We start from the raw sequence: 26032 nt of genomic DNA, 5'->3' as shown, positions 1-26032 counted from the left end.
ACTTCAACATTGGCTCCATGCCTTTCACATACTTGGGAGTGCCTATTTTCTCGGGTCGAGCTTCTTCCGCTAAACTTCGACCTATCTTTGATCGTATTCTTGCACATTTCCCTAGGTGGCAAGGTAGTCAACTCTCTATGGCGGGCAGGCTCTGCTTAGTTTCTTCTGTTATCAACAGTGCTGCGGTACATAGTATGCTTGTTTATAAATGGCCGGTGAAACTTCTGCATGATCTTGACAGAGCTTGTAGATCGTTCATCTGGACTGGGAGTACTATGAAGAAACCTTCTTTTTCTGTGAGTTGGATCAGAGCTCGCGCTCTGAAGGAACATGGCGGCATTGGAGTCAAATCTTTCTCTGACATCAATAATAGTTTCATGTTTCGGCTAGGTTGGTATATTCTGAACATGAACAGCTTCGGCTATCGGCTGCTTCGTCAGAAATATCTCACTCAGACCATGGATTGGGCTTCCCAATGGGCGAGTTCGTCGATTTGGACTGGTGTTAGAAGGACAATTCAGGAGATTGTTTCGGATACCTTCTGCACGATTGGGAATGGTGATACGATTTATTTTTGGAGAGATAATTGGCTCGGGTATCGGCTGATCGACAGACTTCATATTCCGGAGTTCATGACACCCTATTTTTCTCAGAAGATTTCAGACTTCTACTTTAATAATAAGTGGCACCTCACTTATAGTTTTATACAGTCTTTCCCGCGCATTGCTCTCGACATCATATCTACCCCCATTCCTGGATTGGCGGACGACAGATCCTGGTTTCATTCGGGTTTCGGGAACATTACTGCTGCTTCGGCCTTTGCTCACATACGACCTCAGTTCCCTAAGGTCGACTGGGGATCCTGGATTTGGGCCCCTTTTATCCCCGCTCGACGATCTCTCTTTGTCTGGCGCACTATTGTTGGCAAGCTCCCTACCTTTGATATGAATCGCCTACTTGGTTTTCAGGGGCCTAACCGCTGCCCTTTATGCTCGGCAGCAGAAGAGACGATGGATCACGTTCTGTTGAATTGTTCCTTCTCGGCTTCTATTTGGGCGGATGTCTTCCGTTGGTTTTTGATTGAGCAAACTTTGCCGTTGGATGTGGGCAGCATGATTCGCTTCTCTATCCACCAGAAAAACAGCAAACAAGTTGGCAATTTGTGGAAAGTTGGGGTGGTCTCTCTCCTATGGAGTCTCTGGTCTCACCGCAACAACATCATACACAACAATTTAGCATCTTCGCGCCACCTCATTCTCAAGCAGGTCAGGGTTTTTCTTTGTGAAGCTGCCAACAATTTCGTCCTTGGCACTATGGCCAACTCGGTTACTGATCTTCTCATTCTTAAGAATCTTTCCATCGCTGGACAACCCAGGAAGCCTTTCTCCTTTATTTACGTTGCTTGGCACCTTCCCCCGCCGTCTTGGATTAAAGTTAATACTGATGGCTCGGTACGGGAAGGGAGGATTCATGCGGGGGGCGTCTTTAGGAATGCCTTCAACGACGTTCTTGGTTGTTATCATTTTTCAGGCGGCCATGGGGTTGCGTTCGAAGCAGAGCTTTTAGCTATTATTATTGCGATTGAATCTGCACATCGCGCAAAATGGGAGAGAGTTTGGTTTGAGTCGGATTCTTCTTACGTGGTTCAGCTTCTTCAGTCGCTATCTGAGACGGTTCCTTGGAGATTCAAGCCTCGGTGGCAGCTTGCTCTCTCCAAACTCCATACTTTCACGTGGCGCATTTCTCACATTTTTCGCGAAGGCAACAGATCGGCGGATTTTTTGGCTTCTCAAGCTTCGGAGGAGGGTTTTTGGCCTAATGCCATTGCTGGTTTAAATGATTTTGTCACGGAGGATGTTTCTATTCCCTTTTTTACTCGTTTCGCTTAATTTTTTGGTTTTTTTCTCTTGGTTCTGGATCGGTTGTGAGCCGGGAGGCCTAAGGGTAATGGTTCGGCCGAAATCCTTGAGACCTCCTAACTCAGCTCTGTCAACCTTGGTCCTTGACGAGTACTCTTTTTCCTCAGCTGTTATGAGGTTTTAACGAGGCTCGGCCCTTAGTCTGCAGCTTTGTGCTTTCAAGGGTTTTTGGTTCTCCGTTGTTAAGTTTCTTTTCTTTTAATAAAATCTTATTTCAGCATCCAGTGGGACTTACTTGATAGAAGGGGGACCACAATGAGTAAGGAGGCCACGGTGGGGTGACTTAATAGCTTACTTGATCTTTTTAGTTTTGATTTTTATATTTTTCATTTAAATTTAATTGCACAAATTTAAATAATACAATTTACTTCAAATTTAAATTACATTAATTTAAAAATCCTACAAATTACATTAAAAAAAAAACTAAAGACATAATTTAAAATTACTTAAAGAAACTAAATGACATAATTAAAATTACTTAAAAAAACTAAATGACATAATTAAAACCCTAAAATTCCTATCTAGAATTTTCGTTTAAAATCCTAAAAAAACTAAATGACATAATTAAAACTAAAAAAACTCAATTCCAGTTTTTTTTTTTTTTTAATATCGCGCGTGTGGAACGCACGCTATCAAATTTGGGCACGAGGCTCGAGTAAGGCGTGGCTACAGTGGCCTTACCCGATGCCAAGCTTACTCGAGTAAGCTTGATCGGGTAAGGCACTGCGGGTGCTCTTAGAAGCAAAGTAATAAAATTGAAAAACTAAATAACCAGAAAATTTTATATAATTAAGTGATTATATTATTTTTGAGCCAGTCTTATCTAGTTCGGGCTTTTTTCGAGTCAATCTTATTGGATTGTCGGACTATTCGACTACGAACTATTTGGATTGAAATTTTATTAAGTTAAAAATTTTCAGTCATAATATTTTTGAATTGTTGATTTATTCGGATCAGCTAACGAATTTCGATCTGGATTGAAATATCCAATAAAAACACAGAGAATTAAAAGTGACTAACCTCAAATGTAGGGATGTCAATTGGGCCAGCCCATCGAATTTTCAGGCTAGCCCTATTGGGTTTTGGGTTAATTGAGCGCGGGCTAATCGGGCTGGAGATTTTTTTGGGTTGTAAATCTTCAACCCTAACTTTAAATGTTCGGGTTTCGGGCTAGCCCATCGGGCTAACTAAGTTAAAGGCGTAAAAATAAAATTATCATTTGTATTTTATTATTCTTAATGATCTAATGTATAATGTATAAAATATACATAGATATTAAAGATATAAATTATATCTTTAATATCTAAAGAGGTGCAGCCGCGCGGTTGCCTGGTGGGAGTGGATGCGCCGGAGGGGAGGGAGGCACAGCGGCGTGGTGGGAGGTGGTAGATCGGTCGGCGGTGGAGGAAGAATGGCTGAAGTGAGGCTTGAGGCGTGCTAGTGACTAGTGAGGCTGAAAAAATTTCAGTTTTAGGCCAAGCCTTAAAGGTCTAAACTCTAAAATATTTATTAAAAAAAAAAAAAAAAAAACAGTAGCCCAACGGGCTGGTCCGCCAGTTCGACGGGCTGACCCGCTCCAACCCGTCAGTCCGAACGGGCTAGTGCGATTAGCCCGATTGATAATCGGGTTGCGATTTTTCAACCCTAACCCTCTAATTTTGTCGGGTTACTTGGGTCAGCCCACGAGTTTCGAGCTGGATTGACATCCCCACTGAAATGTATCATGTAGTATGTATTTTATTGCAGGATGTAATTAAGGACATTTGTAAGTTTTTTTTTTTTTTTTAATTTGGGGGAGTTGGGGAGGGGAAGCAGTGAGTTTTGAACCGGAATTTCACTGTTTACACATAAGAGGTTGCACAGCTTGGTGTCCCTTTGGGCACCACATTTGTAAGTTTTAAGAAAAAGGAAAATCGTGTTGAGTTCCAAGTTTAATAAGATAGATATTGAATATTTAAATCCAAATCCAATAGTGGGGTTCAATAAATAGTCCCGTTTTGTGTTTGAAAAAATTGAGCGATGCTGACATTCAAGAACAAACATATGGGCAAAAGATGAGTTGTTCACAACTCCAAACTCCCTCGCCCCCACACAAACCCTCCTTCTCCGTACAATAATACGTCGCTTCTCTTGATTTTTACCGCTGATTTTCTCAACTTATTTGCTGCTAGAATGCCGCTTTTAGTGTTTGCTAAATCCTATTTTTTTTTCATGGGTTGTGTGAAAATTTTGTATATGTTTCTGCAGATTAGCTACTGACTGCAGCAGTCCAAGACGACATTTTTTCTTTCCGTTTTTCCTTCTGATGAAGAAGTTTTCTCAAGCCTGCAAACTGTAAAAAGGTGCGCGCGATTTCACTTTTTATTTGTGGTTCTTGTTTTTCTTTAACAGTTATTATGTAATCCTTTTCTATCTCTATTTTGTGCTCCTGTTTCATTGCGCCTTAAATTTCAGTTAAGTGGAAAAATGACGTTTATTTAAGGAGAATATATGATTGAAATATGTCTACTTGAGAAAGTTGTAGTCTTTTTGTGTGTTATGGTTTAGTTGGAGCTGGCACAAATTTATTGAAAATGGAAAATGTTGAAAAGAAGAAACTGTGGAGATTGTTGATAAGAATTATAAGTGAAAAGGAATATAAAGGGTACTTAATACTTTGTTACATGGTTTAGTTATATTTATCCCAAGTGAAATTATGGAACTGTTTAACACTTGAGACGTAATTAGGAAGATGATATATTGCTTGGTTTATTTTTCATGTGTTTATTGCATGCTAACAGTTTGATATCAATCGTCTAAGTTTAGAATCTACCTTATTCAGTTAGGGGTTTGCCGTTAGCAGTTTCTTACATGAGTTTCGGTCAGGAAAAGACCTTGATTGCATGCCTGTATATATTTCTCTTTTGGCTGAATCCTTTAGAACTATGAAGGCTGTAGTTTTCCTAAATTGTAAGATTTTGATTGATCTTGCACAACGCCGTGTTGTGGCCAAATATCACTGCACACGTTCCTTTCTAAATTCTGCTTCATTTAATTGTTCACACAATGACACAATTGAATCCTTCTTGATGTTTTAGGGCTAGAGACGCTCACATTAGAATATAAAATTATGATTTTCTGCAGAAAATAAACGCAACGTCACTATGTCAAGGCATGCTCAACTCCCTCCTCGCTGCCCTCTCCAGAAGAAAACCGTAGCTCCCCAGGTTAATGCATCCGTTTCCCCATTCTCAGGCATAGATACTGAGTTGCATTCCAGGCAAATTGGACAGTACAAAATACCCTCCGAGAGCTTCATATTAGACGAGCAACCACCTTGGCTGAACGATCTATTGAATGATTTAGATTTGGACACTGATAGTTCATTACCAGATCTGGATCAACTTAGCGAGAAAGAAACCACTGAGCTTGATGATGAATTGGGGTCTTATTGCATGTATGGCCCTAATTCACCTCGAATGAGAAACATGTTAGGCTTCCCTGAAAATGAAATTGCATCAGCTTTTTCCGAGTATGCTGTCCAAAATTCTCCACAGCATTTGGATGGATATAGTTCTATCTCTGGAGTACAGTCGGACTCATATAGGGATGCACGTGCTTCAGTTGATGAGATCATTTCCGACAAGAAGCGGTAGTTAACCCCATTTTTGACACATTTTTTTTGCACAACGTCATTTCTTGTCTTATTGTTGTTTGATGTGTTATAATCGGTCCAATATAGTTCACTTATGACAGCTAGATTTCACATCACTTGCTGGATGAATATTTTACTGCTACAACTTTTCCTTGATAATATTGTCTTTATAACGGCCGTGCTCACTCTAGTTATGTTATCCTACCAGCATCATGAAAGTTGAAATAACTTGTTTTTACTGAAGGTCTCATAAAATCATGGTTGTTACTGCTTTATCAACTACCAATATCGAATAAGTTTTGTTTTACATCGGGTAAAACCAAGTCTAATGGTTAGGGATCTAAGCAACCAGTAAAAGAAAATCATTGAATGTCTGGTGTTGTGTTCGAAAATGTTTGGCGATATCATTTTGGTGGGAATTGTATTGGGGAGTACATATTATATTGTATTTGATTTTACTTTGGAGATTCGGAATACTTTTGAAGATGTAATACTAAGCAAATCTGGATTATTTAAATTCTTCTTTCATCTGGTGAAATAATTTCAACATCTTAATTAAGGATTGGGTGGAGTAGGTCATAAGTGTTATCACTTGTAAGATCTTGATAGTGATAGTCTATCATGGCCAGTTTTTGCTTCAAACTGCTAAAACAACATAGAGATTCTGCATGCTAGTACCGTTTTTATTTATACTTTCTATGTTTTTCCTAAATCTTACATCTTTTCCTATTCCATCTAATATGTGTTAATGTAGTTTTCATGAAAATTTTCATAGGTGTAACATTTTCCTTTTATTGAAAGATTTTTCCTTATGATAGACATTGTCGTTTTATATGCAGCCACCCTGGGCAGAGGTCTAGAGCTCGAAAACTTCAATATATTTTTGAACTGGAAAGGACTGTTAATGTTCTTCAGGTACAAAATCCCTAAGAAGGATTTACTATTTAGTTTTTTAATTTATTTTTAGTGATAAAGTCATCTCTTGCATATTACCCATTCATATGTGGCCTATAGTTAAGCATGTGCATAGAGAAATATTCTAGTTTTTTATACATATATTGCATATATGAATCCAATTATCCTCTGGCCAAAGTTGGTTTTTCCCCTTGATGGAAAGAGTTTCCTCAAAAATGTTCTCGATCAGGTAATCTCTCGTAATTGCACAGGTACCATGCAGGTAGTACATTAGAAACCATATATATTATGGTTTGAATTTTTTTGAATAATTTTGTATATTTTGGGATACTGCGTCTATTTTATGATGTCTAGAAAGGTACATAATCCAAAACACTGTAACTATATTAGCTAGGGGACGTTTGGAGTGGTGGATGTGATCGATAAAATTAATAAGAGTGATAGGATTGGAGGATGATTAAATAATCAATCCAACTTTGGGGTGATAAATAATCTTCCAATTGCATGATTAGGGTGCGCGGGCTTAGTTATCCATCACGGGGCGAATCATGCAAACCAAACACTTGATGAAGTTGAATTATTTTATCAGTCATGCCTTTTCACTCACCAAACGCCTCCCTAGAGTATTGAAACCAGTATCTTTCCTGATGGCTTTATGCATATACTTTTATGACCAACCATGTGAAAGCATGTATAATTTCAAGTAGGATCTGAACATTATGGGCGAATTCTTTAACACCCATTGGTTTTTCAAGCTGGTACGTTTAACATCTTTATTGTACAAGAGTCTTAGTATCTCGACCTGATTACCATTCTTAATGATGTTATAACTGCTTGTTTCCATATTTATTGCTTTACTTTTAGTGGCTCAGTATTTTCTTCCCTTTTTTCTGTGATTTGATTCGCGGGTTCATGATGGTGCAGAATCTTGGTGCCGAATTGGCTGTCAGAGTTGCTTCCCTAATACAGCAGCATGCTGCTTTGTCCTTGGAGAATAACACCTTGAACCAGCGACTTTTAAGAATGAAGCAGGAGCAATTCATTGTAGATAGTAAGTATATTATGATGATTTCCGAGATTTATGTCATATATAGATAAAAATAAAATAAAAAAATCCTTCATTCCATTCCACCTACCTATTATGCCCTTCGAATATTTTATTGCTTCAGGAATGAACAAATATGTGTATCTATGCTTTGTCGATCTAAGTAGTGTTATACACCAAATATTTGAACTAGTTTGGAACTTCTAGTTTAATACACAACACAAAATCTTGGGTACACCTGGGTGTACCGTACAACCGGGTTGACCCGTACCCAAAATAGTATTATTTATATGGGTTGGATCAGGATATGGATTCAAATCAGGGTGCGGGTCAAAATTTAAGTGAAGGTATAACCCGGTTGTACGGTACACCCGGGTGTACCCAAGACCACCTCAATACACAATGATTAAGAATTTGTTGATGAGACGAATCCACATGGAGTAGCTTATGCTGTGCTTTTTTAACATTTGAGTTGCATGCATATGCTCGTATCTTTGTTTCTATTACCAGAAAGCTTATCTAACCTATGTAGATCATCTCGAGCTTAGCATTTCTCATTTATGCAGATGAGTACGAAACCCTAAAGATAGAAGTAGAGAGGTTGAGAAGTGGTTTAGCCGTTTCAACCGCTGTCAACAAGTTCCTCAGCACGTCACGGTCACGATCCATTGATGGCGCCATATGGGACATGTTGGAGATGCATAAACTTAATCTGAACTGAAATAGACGCCGGTGGCCTCCTTCGTGGGCGAAGCTCATCACTTTGGTTTTCGACTTTGCAGCAGCAGCCGATGGCTTAGTTAGGGCTAGTTTTTATGGTTAGCAAAGAATACCAAAGTTTTAGACTAATGGTGTTGATAGTTTGTACCCTTTGAACCGTTTCATTTCCCACTTTTTATCATCATAATATAATAATATGCATAAGTTGGGCAGGAAAAAATGGAAACCAACCAGCCCCCAAACATACTTTGTACTGCAAACATTTCAATTTAGATGAGTCAAGCTCGAGCCTGATCATTTTGCGAATTTTGTCGGGCCTCGAATTTTTGGGCCCGACCTAGTCCAAACCAAGCTTATTTTGCTAGCTCTATCTAATACAATCTGCACATCGATGCAACCCATGTTGTGCTTGGATAGTATGGCGATGTTATGTGTTACTATTATGCAGCATATTTTTTTTAAAAAAAAATTCTCATTTATAATGGTACTTTTTAAAAATAGTATGTGGTCCATATCCACTCTACACACATTAAATAGGTCTCAATCCACTTTTTACTCTCAACACCTTATTCTTATTTTTCATGCTCTTTTTCATTGTGTCATTTAAAGTGGGACGAAGGGCGTATTTGATTTGGACAACATCGCCCTACAATGTGATCATGTGTTAATATGGCGATGTTCAAATTAAACACATAAGATATTGTCCATCGGATGTTCAATTTAAAATTATACCTTTTAAATTGTTTACAAGAGAATTAGGTTTATTATAGGATAGTGAATTGATTCAAATTGTATCTATGAATTGCTAAGTTAGCAGGGCTAATGATTCATGTTACGCACTAAAAACAAATAAATTTAAATATTCGAATCCAATTAACAAGTTTCGTGCCAAAAAGATAGCAAATAGAATTAGAAAAATAAATTAGATAATAAAAACTCAAGTATCAAGTAAAAACGAATCTAGAGTATATGATTTTTCGCTTCGTGAGCAAAACAAATTTACAATAAATAAATGCAATCAACACTACAAGAAAATACACGAATAAAAACTGAAATTAACGACCGAAAAAACCGATTGTTAAAAATGCGGCTCTAACGACAATTTATTTTTCTACATAACTGTGCCGAAAAGAAACATATAAAAGTACTAATTTTAGTTGTGAAGAGACAAAATTGCCATTATTATTGCTTTTTATATTTTTTCTTTTTAATTATTGAAATAATAATTATTTTCACCGTTCAACCTCAAGACCTCTTAACAAATTTTCTAAACTTATCAAAGAAGAAAAGAGGAAACGGTGGGTTAGAAAGCAGAATATTTTCGTCTATAAATGAAACAATAGTTCTCATTTGTTCAATCCCTCATATTTTAGTCCGATTAAAACTTTTTTGAGGTCTAAACCACTTGTTCAATCCCTCGTATTGAATCGACGAAATTTTGTTTTTTTCGGCTTGTGTTCATATTTTCATGAATAGCGAACAATGCACGTTTGAACTCGTGGTCGTGCTTTCATATAAGTGAGCATTAGGTGTTAATATCGACATGCACACCTTACACACTAAATATTTTGCTGTGTAAACGTGTAGGCATGTATTAAGACAATTATACTTACAATATCCATTTCCTCAAAAAAAAAAAAAAAAGTTACAGCATCCATGCACGCTGACACGACTTCATGTAAGTGTGCATTAGGATAATACAATGAATGGTGTACAGGCAACAACACAAATACACTCTCACTCAAAGTGGCGTGCCATCGTGCATGCACGCATACAAGAACATGAATAAGTATTTGTTTATTTACTTCATCATCATTCGAATATGAAAACCTTTTCATGCTACTCTAATACGACATTACAACAATTGTATGAAGAATTCACATGATTTAACAAATTATCAACTATAATTTCACATCTAATTTAACATGTAATGTTTTGCCCCTAAATGATTTTGGGGTAAATGTTTTGTCCCTAAATGTTTTGAGGTATATTGAGGTGAATTAGAAATACTTAAAAATAGAAAATAGAAAATTCATTAATAAGTACAATTTTGTCTGTTCATGTCTAAAATGGATACTACTTTTTATATATTTTTATTTTTATGGGCATAATTTATTTTTGCTATCCTAAAAAGTGTGTTTTTAATGATTAGCTCTTTATTTCATCTTCGTAAATCGTAATCCCCACATTTCGACGTCGTTTTTTTTCTTTTCAAAACACGAATACTTAAATCACTGAAATCAGCAAATTAAGCTCACTTCAACAAAATAAGATTTAAAAATGCAATAAGCTAACATAATTTCATAAGGAAACTACAATTATAACGACAAAAAAATGACATAGATAACGACAAAACAAATGTTATCCACACATGCCACATCGGATATTTCAAAATTGTGGATATTATGAAGGTCACTTGTTTTAAACTCATTTGTTGCTTTCATTCCTAACGAAATGACAACTTTGAACTATTTTGTAAACACAGAAATGAATATGACTAACTTGTCGAGTGTCAATTGGTAAACCGCTTTCACTTTCAATTAGTAGGTATAAGTCGGGTTCGAGTCATTATGAAAAATGAAGAACCATTATGATCATCTTAAAAAACACTCATTAAGTTTAAAAGGTTAATACTCCCCCTCCCTAAAATAACTTCATCTTTTTTCTTTTTGGGACGTCCCATAAATAACTTTCTCTTTCTTTCTTTTCATTTTTTAACAACTACCCCACCACTAATAATATTCATTTATTCTTATTTTTCACTTTTCACTACTCTCAATACTAATTATAACACATTTTCACAACTTTCAATACACTTTACAACTTTTCCTTAAAACTCGCGTCGTCTCCAAAGAGGAAGCTATTTTAGGGACAGAGGGAGTAATATTTATAATACAATAATAATATTTTTATTAATTGCTTATATCAACAAAAATATTGACTAATGAAGCTAAAGTTTCATGAGTTTTTTTTTTATATAAAGTCTATCCATCAAAGAAAAATAAAATAATATTAAATATTCCCTTACCAACTTTTAGTATTCATTTGAGAATTTTAATAAAGTGATTGGGTGTGTTATGAGTGGAATAAAGGTCTCACCTTTTATGTGAATGTTAAAATAGTTAAAATGGAGCAAGGGTCTCACACACTTTTACTAAAAATAGAAATTGATACAAATATGTAGGACGGTCAAAAAAAGAAAGTTAGGTACTAAAAGCTGAGACGGAGAGATTATTAAATAAGGTATGTATACCTTAAGTTAGAAAATTTTGTGGAAAGTACATTTATGATTTATGATAAACTATCAATGTGACTTATAATAAATTATTCATAACTCAATTTGTTTCTCTATTATGCTTAGTATTCAATTTTAAATAATTAAATGCACTTTAATAATTTAATAGGGTTAAATGCATGTAATATCATGAACTTAGGCCGAAATCCAAATTTAGCACGAACTTCAATTTGTCCAATTTATATGGCTAACTTCATCTCGTATCCAATTTTAACACCCTTTTTTTTTCCCCCAACTTGAATCCTACGTGTCAATGACGTGGCTTGCCGGCACAAGTTTTCGACCGGCGAGCAAAACGCTGCGTTTTGCTCGCTGGATTTTGCTCCTCTCCTCCAACACTCATTCATCTTCTCACCGGCGAGCGGCTCTCCTCCTCCAAGCACGACGGTCGACGCCGCCTCTCTTATCTCTCTCCCTTCCATGTTCGGCGAACACCACCGCCCCACCAGATCCGCCGCCCCCTCTCTCTCCACCGCCCACCGCCTTCCCTCCTCCATGTCCGGCGAACTCCTCCTCCAATCGAAGCGCAGAAGAGGCGTAAGAAGGTGGGGGATCTGGAGCTCTTCGCCGATCCTCGTCCGACCAAGAGGGCGAGAAAGGAGGAAAGAGAAAAGGCGAAAGCAGATCCGGCGCCCCAACCTTAATTTCGTCTCCCCCATTTTCCCCACCCCAAACCCTAATTTCACCTCCTTCCACCCGCCGCCGCACCAGATCCGGCGCCCCTGCCGCCGCCCACCCCCTCTCCCCTCAGATCCACCCCTCTATCCAAAATCAAAGAGACATCCAAAATCGAAGATCCACCCCTGCCGGCGCCCCTGCAAACCAGCACGCCGCTGCACTGCATCTCCGGCACTGATCCTCCACCTTCGCCTCCGCCGATTTCCTCCGCCTTCACCTCCGTCGAAATTAGCAAACCAATTTTGAACATGGAGTAAAGTTACACATTTAAATTGAACATGAAGTAAAGTTACACATTTAAATTGGACGTTTTTAAGTTACAAATTATGACGTGTCATTTGGAAGACACGTCATTGCCACGTGTTTCACGTCATTGCCACGTAGTTCTGCCGGAAAATAAAACGGTGTTAAAATTGGATACGAGATGAAGTTAGCCATATAAATTGGACAAATTGAAGTTCGTGCTAAATTTGGATTTCAGCCTAAGTTCATGATATTACATGCATTTAACCCAATTTAATACGATTAATTATGGAGTAATAAATAGAAGCATAGATATAACCAAATAAAATAAATTTTACTATTTAATAGCAAATACTCTCTTTGTCCCATTTAATATGGTCATTTTGTCATTTTGAATTGTTCCATTACAAATGGTCAATTCCAAAAAAAGAAACTCCTTTATCTCACAAAAAAAATTATGGATTTCACCTCTCTATCACTTTTATTCTTAATAACTCTGCGTCATACTTAGTGGGATAGAGGGGGTAATAATTTTGATGTTATACATTATCAATTAATATAAAAATATGATTTGTTTAATTAAATTATTAATATTAATGAAAAGTTTGTTACATCTATTTAATTTTTAATTTATTTAATGCTTAATCTACATAATACCTAGTAATTTTTTTCAAAATCCCACCCCTCTTTAACTGCTACTTATGTGTCTCAGTAACAACTAACAAGAACTATTTTCATTTTACTGGGTAGGAAATAGTTTTCATTGATTTTGAATGTTTAATATATCATATTTTCTTAATTTTGATAGTTGGGTATCCGACTTTGGGATATGCTACCTCTATCCCACAAGCATAATCTCCCATTTCTTTGGTATGCACTCCAAAAGTTATATACTCAAAATTAACAATTTCTCATCAGAGGCAACTCTTCACTTTACACGCTTATACAAACTCACTTTTATTCATACTTTGCTAATTGCTAATTTTATTTAAAATAATTATTACTTTTATTTGAAGCAAATTGTCATTTTATTATGAGATAATGAGATAGAGCACATACTATCTTTTGTCATCTTATTATACATAGGCAAGTGTACTGTATAGAAATCTAACTTGAGCCTTTAAGTTGTTACCTTCAATCTGGTAGAATCATTAAACAAATATTAAGATGTTTGAGACGATGATTATTGAAAAGAATTTGAACCTAACCATTCACAGCTAATCCTCCAAACCATGATCTATCTTTCATGCACTATAGATTGCACGAAAAATCGATGCAGTCGAGAATCTGAACAATTCAGACATAGTTCAACTAAGCCCAGAACAAGCTAACCAGAGACCAATAAGAGAATCTATACAAATCCACCTCTGGCTTTGGGTTTAAGCACCAAAGGGAGGATAAAGAATCACATGACTATCAACATCACATTAATCCGACATTCGATTACTTTTTTACCCGGGTCGGAGATACTCAAAAAAATCACAGACTGTCATGTGTGTATAGTTTACAACAAACCTTTGCCACAAGAAATCATTCGTTTACAAGGTCCATGAATTGCGCTCTTATTCCCTTCTAACCTCGGAGAGTAGCCCGAGGGACCGTTGGTAAACCTAGTTCATCCTCACCCTGTCAACATCATTCATTTATTAAGATATGGTTAGCCAGAACAAGCATGTAATATAATGAGACCAACCAAGATACAAGCACCCTGAATACATGAAAAGAAATTAAATCCACGGAGAAGCTGTAATTTTCACCACGGTTTAAAATGCAAATCTATAGATGAGCAGTCTCAATTTTATTAGCATGATTAATTCCAAGACAGTTGCATATGCAAACAAATATGCAAAGACTTCCCACTTGGGGGAAGCTCGAGACTGCAATTTGTTCATGAAAAGCATTTTTAACACCTACCTACCGCTCATAAAAGGTAACTTTCCTCATCTCTCTAGAAATTAAAAATAAATAAATGAGAACTCATTCTCAAATATATACTGTAGTAAGAGTTTCCCATCAGTTCATAGAACTTCCAATTATGATGATACAAACAGAGCATAACTCAGAGTGACAAAAAAAGCAAATCCTGAACTGCCAAAAGAAAACTACAGCCAAGAAAGAAAAACAAACTTAGCCATCAATAGGAACAACATAAGTTGAAGTACTAAAAGATATAATCATAACACGATATTCATTTATCCTGGATCACTGTAGAATATTCCATGCATGTGTAAAAGAAAGATCAAGTTTGCATTAGTGTACCAGTGATAGGATATAAAATTAATAAATTATAGAAGGCCTTTTACCTATTGGCCTACAAGGAGTAAATTACCTGCATATTTGCTCTGCTTGCTGGATTTGGAGCATGCCCACTTGGTGCTGATGGCAAGTTTAGTTCCGAATCTAGATCAGATTCCTTATCAGGTTGAAGATAAGATGGTACTCCATCACCCTCAGTTTCAAATCCCATGTCTGCTTCCAGCGCATCAAGCTCTGCACGGAGAGATAAAAAAAAATCAGCAAGAGTAAAGAATAGTAAAAGACATCTATCACAGCTGAAACCAAACTGTATTATGAACATTCAAGTACAACAATCAGTTAGTCAATTTCCATCGCTGGCAGATCATTATTTTTACTAGTAAGTAAACTTCATTAGTAAGAGAAAGGATGCATTGAATTCCAAACTATACTATTAAATCACTATGAGAACACTTCTATCAGTATTTCTCTTCTCAGCAAAGCATCAGAATTATGATGAATCGAAGTTCTTACTGCTAATATCTGGTGGCAGTTAGATAAATATAGTTAGTTCTTCTGAGTAAATGAAAGTCTTACCACCCATCAGATCGTCCTCATCAATATCATCTGGAACATTATAGCTTCTACCAAGAGACTCTTGGATTTCATTGCTCACATCCATAAGATCCATCATCTCATCTTGTAAGTTCTGCAGACATAAATCCACTGGTTAATTCAAGATCATTATCAACAACATATCCATAGGAGGGAAATGTGCCAGAATTGAAGAAACAAACATCTATGTCTTGAATTTTCACAGTCTTCATCATTCCCTTAAGCTCTTTGTTAGCTGACTTCAAAGCTGACATCTGCAATGGATGGGGCAAAATTAGTTAAGACTAACTCGATCTATGTGCAGCAACTAAATTTTAATGAGACAACAGAGCATAAATATCCAATTTTAGATGGACAGTGAAGAAGCATATCCGTGTTAAGCAGACATATAGAGCTCTATGTAAGTATAAAGACATTTCGCCTCAGAACATTTGAACCTTTTCTGGTGGGACCCATGCCCAATTACACACATTTTAATCCAATTGCAACAAACATAAATAGGACAAAATCTCATTAAAACACATTTTAGTGGAAATCTCGGAGTACAAGTCATATTAGACAACAATACGAAAAACTATCAGTTTTAGATATGTCTACTATACAAGAATCTCAAAATGTCAGCCTATAAAACAATAACTACTCGAGAAGCTCATTTTCATGGAATAAATCATGGATATATAAAACAAAGCACCAAAATTGATAGGTATCCTTAAGATGCTCTCATCTACATGTCCACTCAAAAGGTCAGGACCAGAAAAACAAAAAGGAGATGGCGAGTTCATAACAAAGTAGAAATCAGCATCTCAAGCACATACTGTTTGTTGAGCATCTTTGATTCCTTCAGCAGCAAATGAAACTTGATCGAGATTGAATGTCTGATTGTATAGCATATCACGCTGACCTTCATACCTGCCCAATTCGAGAAAGATGCTTATGGCGACATTCCAACTATCTGAACACATTAAAACTAAACTTGCAAAACCTCGACTTCTCCCCCCGAGTTGATATGCTAAAAGAATTCCCTGACTCAGGGGTAGGCGTGTCTAAAAATTCACCCATGCAGTCATCAGGGGGAAACTTTAGACCAAGGTTTTCATGCAGTACCAAATTGGATTAAGATTCAAGAACAAAATTGATGAAGCTTACATTTTCTTTTGCTTAAGAACCCTCATTGCTCTAGCCTTGACAGCTTCTTGTGCTGGACCTGGCCGCGTCTTCTTAATCTGCTCCTTATATCTCGCTAATTCAGCATCGAGTTTTTGTATCTTTTCATCAACACTTTCACCTCTTTTATTTATCTGAAACATAAAATATTTTAAATTGCGCATCTAGCTTAACGACTCAAGTGATGTAAATAAAAGTGACAAGGACAACCCCAAGCCTCTAACAAAAATCAAAGAGCATAGAGGTATTAACAACCTACAAGGTGACCATATTCTCAGTAATTAAGCAAAGATGAATTCCAACGGTATACATTGAACTTGGCATAGATAATTTGGACAATGGGGAAAGAGGAGGATGGTTAAGGGAGTGGTTAGAAAAACTTTAGGAAGTATAGGGGAAGGAGAAGGGGACAGGATATTTATACCGAATCAGAGTGAGTTCAATCTATTTCCAAACTCGATCCTCGACCAAATGCAGACAACATTTCTAATCTAACAAAATAAACGAAACGTAAATTGAATTTAGTCGAATTTCAAACCCGATCAGAGGCATCTTGAACGGATGGGGGCGGTTCCTTATCCTTCTTCACTCCGAACACCCTCCTCATGCTGCTGATTTGGAATGTAATTGCAATTTGCGAGGAATGAGAATTAGGGTTTCAAAATTGATGTCGTATAGATGAGATTAGCAACTAACAATAACAATATAGTTGAAACTGAGGGAGAAGGAGGAATGAAAGATTGACGGTGTAAAAGGTAGAAATATTAATTAATGGTTAACGTATTTGGAGAAGGTTTAACGAAGTTTCCAAGTAAATACTGGAATTTTATCGAGAAACTCCATGGACGGCCGTGCATGTGATGAGCTCAAGCTGGGTGGGTCCCAACAGATTCGGGAATTTTTGGCCAATTCTTTTTTGTGTTGGCCCATTTCGCAGAGGCTTCTTGGGCCTTAAAATACCCAAATTTGGAGCAATATTTAAAGGAATTATTGACGTCTAATAACATAAAATTTTGAATTAATTTTATCTTTTCTCACAAACTTTGAAAATATCAAAACAATGCTCAAATTTAAATATTATTATAATTTTTTTATGATTCGAATTTTAGTCAAAATCAAATTTAAATATTATTATAATTTTTTTATGATTCGAAATTTAGTCAAAATTAAATTAGACATGGCACCATGTGACACCACTCTAATTAAAATGACATCATTTTAATTATTAAATATATTTTTAAAAATAATTTATTAACGCCTAAATGCACGAACTTTGATTCATTTAATTTTTTTTCACGAACTTTAAAATTTGTCAAAAATAAACAAACTTAAACATTGTTGCAATTTTTCGCACAATTGAATCTGACACAGCATCAACGTCGACGTAACACCACTATAATTAGTCTTCGACTTCTTACTGGAGTATGTGTTATTGTTTATTTTGACGACATATTAGTCTTCAACAAAATGGCAGCATGACATCTTGATCATTTACAGGTTGTTCTCGTTATTCTCCGACGTGAGCATTTTTATACAACACCAAATAAGTGCGTCTGATCTTAGTGGAAAATATTTTATTTTTAGACTATTATATCTCCATTGCAGGCATTTTTGTTGATGATACAAAAATATCTGCTATTAGTGAGTGGTTGATTTCTTCCACATTAACAGAGGTTCGGAGCTTCCATCGTCTTGCGTTGTTTTATCGACGTTTTGTGCTGATTTTAGCACAATCATGGCACCAATCACATATTGTATGTGTGAGAAGTCTTTTTCTTGGACAAATGAGGCTATCCTTGTCTTTAATATTATTAAAGAGAAGTTAACGACTGCTCCAGTTTAAATTCTACCAGATTTTTTTCGCAGTCATTCAAGCTCTATTGTGACGCTTCCAAGGTAGGTATCAGTATTATAACAACACGGACACCCTATTTCTTTTTTAGCGAAGAATTAACGGCAGCACGTACAAGGTACAATACGTATGATGTGGAATTTTATTTTGTTTTTCGTGCAGTCAGACATTGGCAAAATTATTTATTTCACCAAGAGATCATGAAGCTTTGAAACATCTGTATTCTCAAGATTCATTATCGGCTTGCCATACCTCATGGTCATCGTATTTGCAACGATTTACCTTTGTGATTAAACATTAAGTTGGTATTGCTAATCGTATTACCGATGCTTTAAGCCGCAGATCATGTCTACTTATAGATCTCGGTGTTGATATTTCATATTTCAGTTCGATACATTGCGCGAGCTCTATGCTTATGACAATTTTTTGTCAATATTTTATCACGGCTTCGTGATGGCGAAAAAAGTGAAATCATTGTCCATAATGGTTTTTTGTTCAAAGGTTAACCTTATGTGTTCCTGTGTGCAGCCTACGTCTTCGCTTATTACTGAACTTCATAATCTTGGTCATGCCGGTCGCGATCGATCTGTTGAATTAGTGCGTAAAAGGTTCTTTTGGCCAATACTTCGCCATGATGTCTCTCGCTTTGTTGCACGTTGCCGCATTTGCAATGTCTCTAAAGGCAGCGCAAGCAATGTGGGCTTGTATCGTCCGCTTCTTGCTCCTTCTGGGTCGTGGCATGTTGTGAGTATGGATTTTGTTCTTGGATTACTTCGTACTCAACGAGGCTTCAACTCAATTTTTGTAGTGGTTGATTGATTTTCAAAGATGGCCCATTTTATCCCTTGTAAGAAAAATAAATGATGCTCTTAATGTGGCACAATTATTTTTTTGTAAGATTTTTTGGCTACGACCTGCATGGACTTCCTTTCTCAATTGTGTCCGATCACAATACTCAATTTCTTAGTCATTTCTGGCATTCGCTTTGGCACATGACTCAGGCTGAGATGCATTTTAGTAGTGCATATCACCTGCAAATAGATGGTCAAACAGAAGTGGTGAATAGCTCTCTTGGCAATTTGTTGCGTTGTTTGATGGGTGATCACATTAAGTCTAGGGACAACAAACTTCCTCAGGCTGAATTTGCCCATAATCTAGATTTAAATCGTAGTATGTGTTTTTGTCCTTTCGAAGTAGTTTATGCCGTATTGGCAAGGGGAGCGTTGGATTTATCGGTGCCTTCATTGGGTGTACAAGGGGATTATCGTGTTGTTGATTTGGTAGCGTCGCTCAAAGACGTTCATGCTCTGACTCATACTCGCTTGGTTTAGGCTAATGTCCATTATCAAGCTGCTGGTGTGCATCAGCGTAGGTGATTTTGTTTGGGCTGTGTTGATACGTGATTGCTTTCCCGCACATGAGTATAACAAATTGGTTTCTTGGAAAATCATCCCTTTTTGAGGTGATTGAGAAAATTAACCGAATGCATACCGTTTGTTGTCTTTAATGTGAAGCGCTTGGTGCCGTATGTTGGTGAGAATTCGTCTGGCGACGAGACCCTGTTGGATTCGAGGCGAATCCTTCTCAAGAGGGGGAGAATGATGGCGACAAGACCGCACTGGAATTCTTAGAAAAGTGTGATCCATTGAAAGCTGATTAACGCAAAGCATGAATTGGAAGTGGTTCTTTTATTTTTATTTCAATGCACATTTCATATTGTTTTAATTGTTTAGTTCCTAGCTAGAGTTGGTTTAGAATTCTTTTAGGTTACGTCTTTTTCTTTTAAATACGGTAGTTTCTTTGTTTTAGACTTTTAGGGGAGTGTATTAGTTCAAGACTTATGTAGATTTTAAAAGTCTGTGGATTTTAAAAGTCTATAGAATTCTCACGGATTCTTCATGATTTTGAATGAATTCTTGGTCGGATTTTTAATGAATTAACAAGAATTTGTCGTGATTTTCTTGGAGTTGAAATCCACAAAGCCAGCAGGCGTGGAGACCTCGCGAGCGTTGCAGGCCCCGCGAGCTCTGAGTTCACGCGAGCGTTTGAGGCCCAGCGCTCGCTGAAGCCCAGCGACCGCTGGTTTCAAGGAGAGGAGATGCGCCCCAGCGAGCGCTGGGTCCAGCGGCCGCTGGCTTCTTGGCCGTGGGCGCTGGCACCCAGCGAGCGCGGGGAGTTTGCAAGATTTGTGAATTCTCGTGGTTTGTGTTCGGATTTGTTCATGCCTATTTTTTCAACGAAATCAATGAAAGTCATTCCAACTTTAAAGTCCATAGATTAACGAATACACCCAGATTTTCGTAGACTTTTAAAAGTCTTGAACGAATACACCCGGATTTTTATAGACTTTTAAAAGTCTTGAACTAATACACCCAGACTTTAAAATTCTGCAGAAATCTATTAAAGTCTTGAACTAATACACCCCCTTAGTTTTTGAATTGGTTGTTTTAGAATTATAAACTCTTTAGGGTTCTTTTCTCTTTTCGTCGATACAATTTGAGTTCTTATAGATTTAATTGTATTTTTAGTGGTTTTTTGTATTACTATTGATTAAGCTTCGATACAATTTGAGTTCTTATAGATTTAATTGTATTTTTAGTGTTTTTTTTTTTTTTAATTATTGATTAAGCGTCTGCCTGCATCAATTTCACTAGACAATTTTGATATGATCAATAGAAATATTTTACATGTTATTAATTTTGGGCCCGATTAGTATATATTGACAAAATTAGTATACTTGACTCAAATTATGAGCAATGTCATGTTACGTATCCAATATATATATAGAGAGAGAAAAGTTAAACAGAGAATGCTAAATATTTAGATAATAGAGAATTCGTGAAATAAAAACGAACAGATCTACAATTTTTACGAATAAATCAATGTACCGCATGAATAACAATTTGCCCCGGGTTCGAATCCTGCTGGTGGCGAGTTTTTCTCTTTTTTTACTAAATACGTCTGTTCGTTAGTTATGTTGATCTGTTCGTAAAATGTATAGACTTGTTCAAAATGAAATATATAATAATTCTCTGTTTAACTTGACCCTATATATATATATATATATATATATATATATATATATATATATACAACCTTATGGCATCTATAAAAGCAAGTTTTAGTGTTCAGGATTAAATAGTAGTATTACAAGATCAACTAAAGACATAAGATGAGAAAAAGCTATTTCTAAGTTCGCACCAATTTCCCCAGCGGAAACGCACTCATTTTAACACCACAATTTTAAATTTAGCCCAAAAAAATACCAAAGTATGTAAATTTAAATTTTAGCCCACAAAACACCAAAGTACATGCAAATATATCTGTATTTCTGTAACTTACATAACCACGTTATAACACTAGACGCTAAAAGAAAACGCAAACACACAATACATTGAATGGAATATTATCAAATACAGGCTGAAAATTAAATGGGGAAGATGGAAACAACACAAAAATGATGTTGAAGAATTTCAGACCTATGCACCATAACTCACAACACAACTCTCCTCAGCTCATTCACTCTATTTTGCTTTCAAGCCAAGACTCTTCCGGGACATCCCGACGAACAAATCCCCAGATTTTATCATGCCAGGAATGCGCCCGCTCAAAGTTAAGCACATAACCTGTCCCACTCCCTCCTTTTTACCTAGTGAAACGAGCGCAAATGGTGAAGCTGGCTTGTACGTGGAAAGCTTGCTCTCGCTTTGTCCCTTCATGAGCAGCTTCAAGTTCTTAGCAACCATTGCAGCATGCATCTGAGCTATGTATCCTTGCTTGATTTCCTATATTTTACACGATGAGCATAAATCAGTAAGGATTAGTAAAAAATAATCAGTCTTCAGCAGAACCAAATGATTGAGTGCAAGTCCATTGCTACCTTGAGATCTTTCACTATTTTCTGAGTCATAGAAATAAAAATCCAACATTTTAAAGTTGTGCATTGATCCTAGGATCAAAGAGAAACAAGAAAGAAGATGAACTTACAGGAACGTCGGTGATATCTCCAATAGCAAAAATGTTATTGTGACCCTTAACCCTGAGCTGCTTGTCGACCATTACACTTCCTTGAGCATCTAAGCTATCTCTCACACAAGTCTCCCTTAGCCATGATGAAGACAATGGCTTGCGGATGCAAAGGTAATGACAATCAGCATGAATTGTCTCTCCACCTGATGTATGAAAAACACCATCCGATCCAGACTCCAAGTCGACAGATTGACCCAAGATGACTTCCACCTTCTTTGAAGTTAACCAGTTCAGTGCCTTTTTTCCAGCCTTTTCTCCAATGAATTCCAGCAATCTTGGCCCTTTATGCACCAAAGTTACCTTTTTGTCGGGGAAGGCAAAAATTATTTCAGCTGCTAGTTCTACACCACTTGGTCCACCTCCAACGATCAAAACTGATTTCGCGGCTTTTATCTTGTCATGTTCTGCAGAAGGATAAGATTAGGTCAGACCCTACTATAACCTGCAGCATTTACATTTGTTTATACTTAAATAACATTCTTAAATGCAAAGAGTTTTGTGTAAATTCAGATTCCACCAAGGGAATCACACCTCAAAATACTTTATGGGACAGACATATCTACAAGACTATTACGATAAAACAATAAACACAGTCCAAGAAAAAATATTAGCAGTACATCATACAAGTCATGCGGGGTATTTGGTGATACTGGACTCCTTTAATATCAAATGTTTGAACATGCGATTTTGTTAAAGAGGATATTAACATAGGAATAGATGCCATGTCCTGTTGCAGATGGGAGTAGTCAATAAAGACCTACCCAGACATAGGAGAACAACAAAATAATGAAATCACATGAATGAGTCATATCCTAGTACAAAATAAGATTTTCCTGCATCTGTTGTCGAGTTAAGCTACTTTATTTACCTGCTTCGTACTTATGGATCTTCTCAGATTTTGTAAATTCAGGACCGCCAGCATGACCAGTGGCAATGACAAGATAATCAAACCCAACACAACGGCCATCTGCAGTTGTAACTTCATTTTCTGTGATATTAGTTGCAGCAGATGTAATAACATGAGCCTTGGAAAGGTACTCTGCATGATTAATCAATGTTCTTTCTGCAAATGATGGTTCAACAGTAGCTCTCATTTCAGCCCAAGCGATCTCATAATATTCCTTCCTGAAATAAAATTTAATAATAAAATAAACCAAAAATCAGAAGTATGCATCATTCAGAAAACAAACTACTTGTCGAGTAAAACAAATCATTCTAAGAATGGTACAGACTACACACGGTGCCATCTCTAATCGGACACCAACTATCCAGTTCATGGATAGATCTGAATAGGAACTTTTGATGCAAAACATCCTAAATTTATATCTTTATTTTTCTTCGACTGAGAAATATAACCCACTCCTAAGGAATCACAGGTATAATAAATGACCATCTAACTTCAGTTCCATTACACACTACTTCTTGTCCATTTTTCTGTTTTGGAGTATATATCAAGTCTCAGCCATGCTTAAGAATCAAATTCTCACTGAGTTTCACACATTAGATCAGACTTTTTCACCAACACAAAGTATTAAACATACATTGTTTCTGCTGTGATACGAAACCATCTAATCTTGATGCAGATCGTTCACAAGTGAGAAGACAGGTGAACCTACCATATAAGATGTATTACCTTTCCTGATTCAGCTAACTTTTCCCTCTAAAATTTCTAAAACAGAGAGAACTGAATTTTATGAATATGTAATCCATCATATGCAAAGAGATTGCAGGCATAGGCTAAAATCACAGAAAGTAAGGTCCTATATAAACAAATACAAACATCTTGAAACTATATGATCTGACTCTATCATAACACAAACACAAGAAAATTAAGACCTAATGTTAGTAATACAATTGATCTGACTATCCATGAAATATCAACTAATAAGAAAAAATGGCACAACGAGTTCAAAAATGATAACTGAAGTCTAACACATACAAAACTCAATCTAAACTATGAACAAACATGAAGTTGAGGTAGAACTTACGGATCGATAAGATAGACATCGGCATGATCTTGAAGGCTCTTGGCCAACCCCGAGCCGGCCACTCCGCCGCCGACAATCGCAACCTTCTTTTTATCTCCGAGCAATTTATCCATTTTGAAACAAATTCAAAAACCTCTTTTAATCCACAAAATCTTCACAGCAAATACTCTAGCTTCCAAGCAAATTGTGTCGAAATGAAACAATCTCACAGCACAGCAAGAAGAGAAGCGCCCAATGCCCCCTCTTAAATAGGAACGCAGAGTCTAGCTGTAAAGTGGACAAAAAAGTATTCGTTGCCGTAAATTCAAATGTAAAAAAGATATTAGTGGAAAATTCGAAGGTATAAAACTGAGGAAGAAGACAAGAATGGTGTGAGAGAATATGGGCAATCAGCGAGAAATACGCAATATTAAAACGGCCGCCATTAACGAAGTCACCGAGTCGTGGAAACAGTTCGTTACATAAAAATCAATATTATAAATTAAAATTTTAGAGATGATTATTTTGACTCAAATATTTTGCTACATGAACATGATGATGTGACCTAGCAGCGGATTCATTTAATACATAAAATATTTGAGAATTATTGACTTCAATTTATTGGGCGATGATGACGTCTGCAATTGCGACTTAGTGCGCGCTACTATGTTTATTTACTTCCATTACAAAAACTGTTTATTATTGTTTTGTTTATATTTGCTTTTTTTAATACGTACACACATATGTACTCCCTTCGTCTCATTAATCTTGTTCCGTATTCTTTTTTTGTTTGTACCACTGATCTTGTCTCATTTCTATTAATAGTAACAATTAACTAAACAATAAGAATTCTTAATTATCTTCTCTCGCCTACTTTATTACTTACCTTCTTTTTCCTACTTTATCATATTCTCTCTCCTACTTTATCACTTTATTACATTCTGTCTCCTACTCTCCTTAATAACTGTGTCGAAGCCAAATGGGACAAGCCCAATGGGACGGAGGAAGTATTATTGACCCTCGGCCGCTATGATTATGAGACATTAATTTGTAGTAACAAACCAAGGAAATAATTGAACTAAGGCTGGTTGTTGAGTTTACAGATTTCATATTATTAAATAATACTCCCTCCGTCCCACTGTATGTGAGATATTTTTCTTGGACACGGAAATTAAGAAAAGTGTATTCTGTTTGTAGGTGAAAAACATTGAAAATGTGTTTAAAGAGTAAAATCTTTATCAAAAAATTAAAGAGTCTCACTTACAGTGGAACGCCTTAAATAGAAAGAGTCTCAGATACAGTGGGACGGAGGGAGTACTTCTTGTGAGATGATAATAGAAATCAGTTTAATTGATAGAGATATTTTTCTCCAATTAATAGGTCGAAGTTTCGAATCACCCTGATACGTGTGTATGAATTATAATTAATAAAATAAAAATAATATTATAGTTGCGTAAGTAAGATTTTCATACACATGCACATCTGTGTGCAAAACTGCCGCTACATTTAAAATTGAGCATTCCTACATGGTTTGCAGGATTGTCAATTCATGATTACATTTACATAATAAGCTGCCAAATGGTTGGCTATTTATTTAGGCACAGAAATTGCAATTGAAACCGCCTCATGATAAAGTAAATATATTTGAGATAAGATGTTTTAAATTTGAATTTCACTAGCTTTGACTCAATTTCGTAGAAAACCTTTCAGATCCCAAATTC

The 26032-nt window shown here is 36.5% G+C and overlaps 3 protein-coding genes across 4 annotated transcripts; 1 reads left to right on the top strand and 2 right to left on the bottom strand.

The window, feature by feature from the left end:
- The first annotated feature begins 3896 nt into the window (after positions 1–3896).
- Positions 3897–8475, top strand: LOC130997407 (basic leucine zipper 61). Of its 2 annotated transcripts, XM_057922701.1 has the most exons (6): positions 3897–4027; positions 4167–4261; positions 5043–5550; positions 6393–6468; positions 7393–7519; positions 8080–8475. In XM_057922701.1, exons 3-6 carry the CDS (start codon positions 5063–5065, stop codon positions 8232–8234), a joined length of 846 nt encoding a protein of 281 aa, XP_057778684.1. In that variant the 5' UTR covers positions 3897–4027; positions 4167–4261; positions 5043–5062; the 3' UTR covers positions 8235–8475. The 2 variants fall into 2 exon arrangements, with proteins under 2 accessions (XP_057778684.1, XP_057778683.1); XM_057922700.1 differs by having other exon boundaries at positions 3909–4261.
- A 5157-nt stretch (positions 8476–13632) lies between these two features.
- LOC130997406 (vacuolar protein sorting-associated protein 60.1-like) lies at positions 13633–17392 on the bottom strand. Its single transcript, XM_057922699.1, has 7 exons — positions 17002–17392; positions 16446–16597; positions 16115–16208; positions 15482–15553; positions 15282–15393; positions 14779–14939; positions 13633–14075 (listed from the first exon to the last, which is right to left on the bottom strand). Exons 1-7 carry the CDS (start codon positions 17068–17070, stop codon positions 14022–14024), a joined length of 714 nt encoding a protein of 237 aa, XP_057778682.1. The 5' UTR covers positions 17071–17392; the 3' UTR covers positions 13633–14021.
- A 4231-nt stretch (positions 17393–21623) lies between these two features.
- On the bottom strand, positions 21624–24901 carry LOC130997405 (uncharacterized). Its single transcript, XM_057922698.1, has 5 exons — positions 24736–24901; positions 24333–24599; positions 23213–23469; positions 22303–22748; positions 21624–22100 (listed from the first exon to the last, which is right to left on the bottom strand). The coding sequence occupies exons 2-5, from the start codon at positions 24443–24445 to the stop codon at positions 21840–21842; spliced, it is 1077 nt and encodes a 358-aa protein (XP_057778681.1). The 5' UTR covers positions 24446–24599; positions 24736–24901; the 3' UTR covers positions 21624–21839.
- Between the last annotated feature and the right edge of the window lie 1131 nt (positions 24902–26032).

This window comes from Salvia miltiorrhiza, chromosome 8, assembly GCF_028751815.1.
Source record: "Salvia miltiorrhiza cultivar Shanhuang (shh) chromosome 8, IMPLAD_Smil_shh, whole genome shotgun sequence".
Taxonomy (NCBI): domain Eukaryota; kingdom Viridiplantae; phylum Streptophyta; class Magnoliopsida; order Lamiales; family Lamiaceae; genus Salvia; species Salvia miltiorrhiza.
The sequence above is the reverse complement of the archived record's forward strand: the minus strand, read 5'-3'. Positions and strand labels throughout refer to the sequence as shown.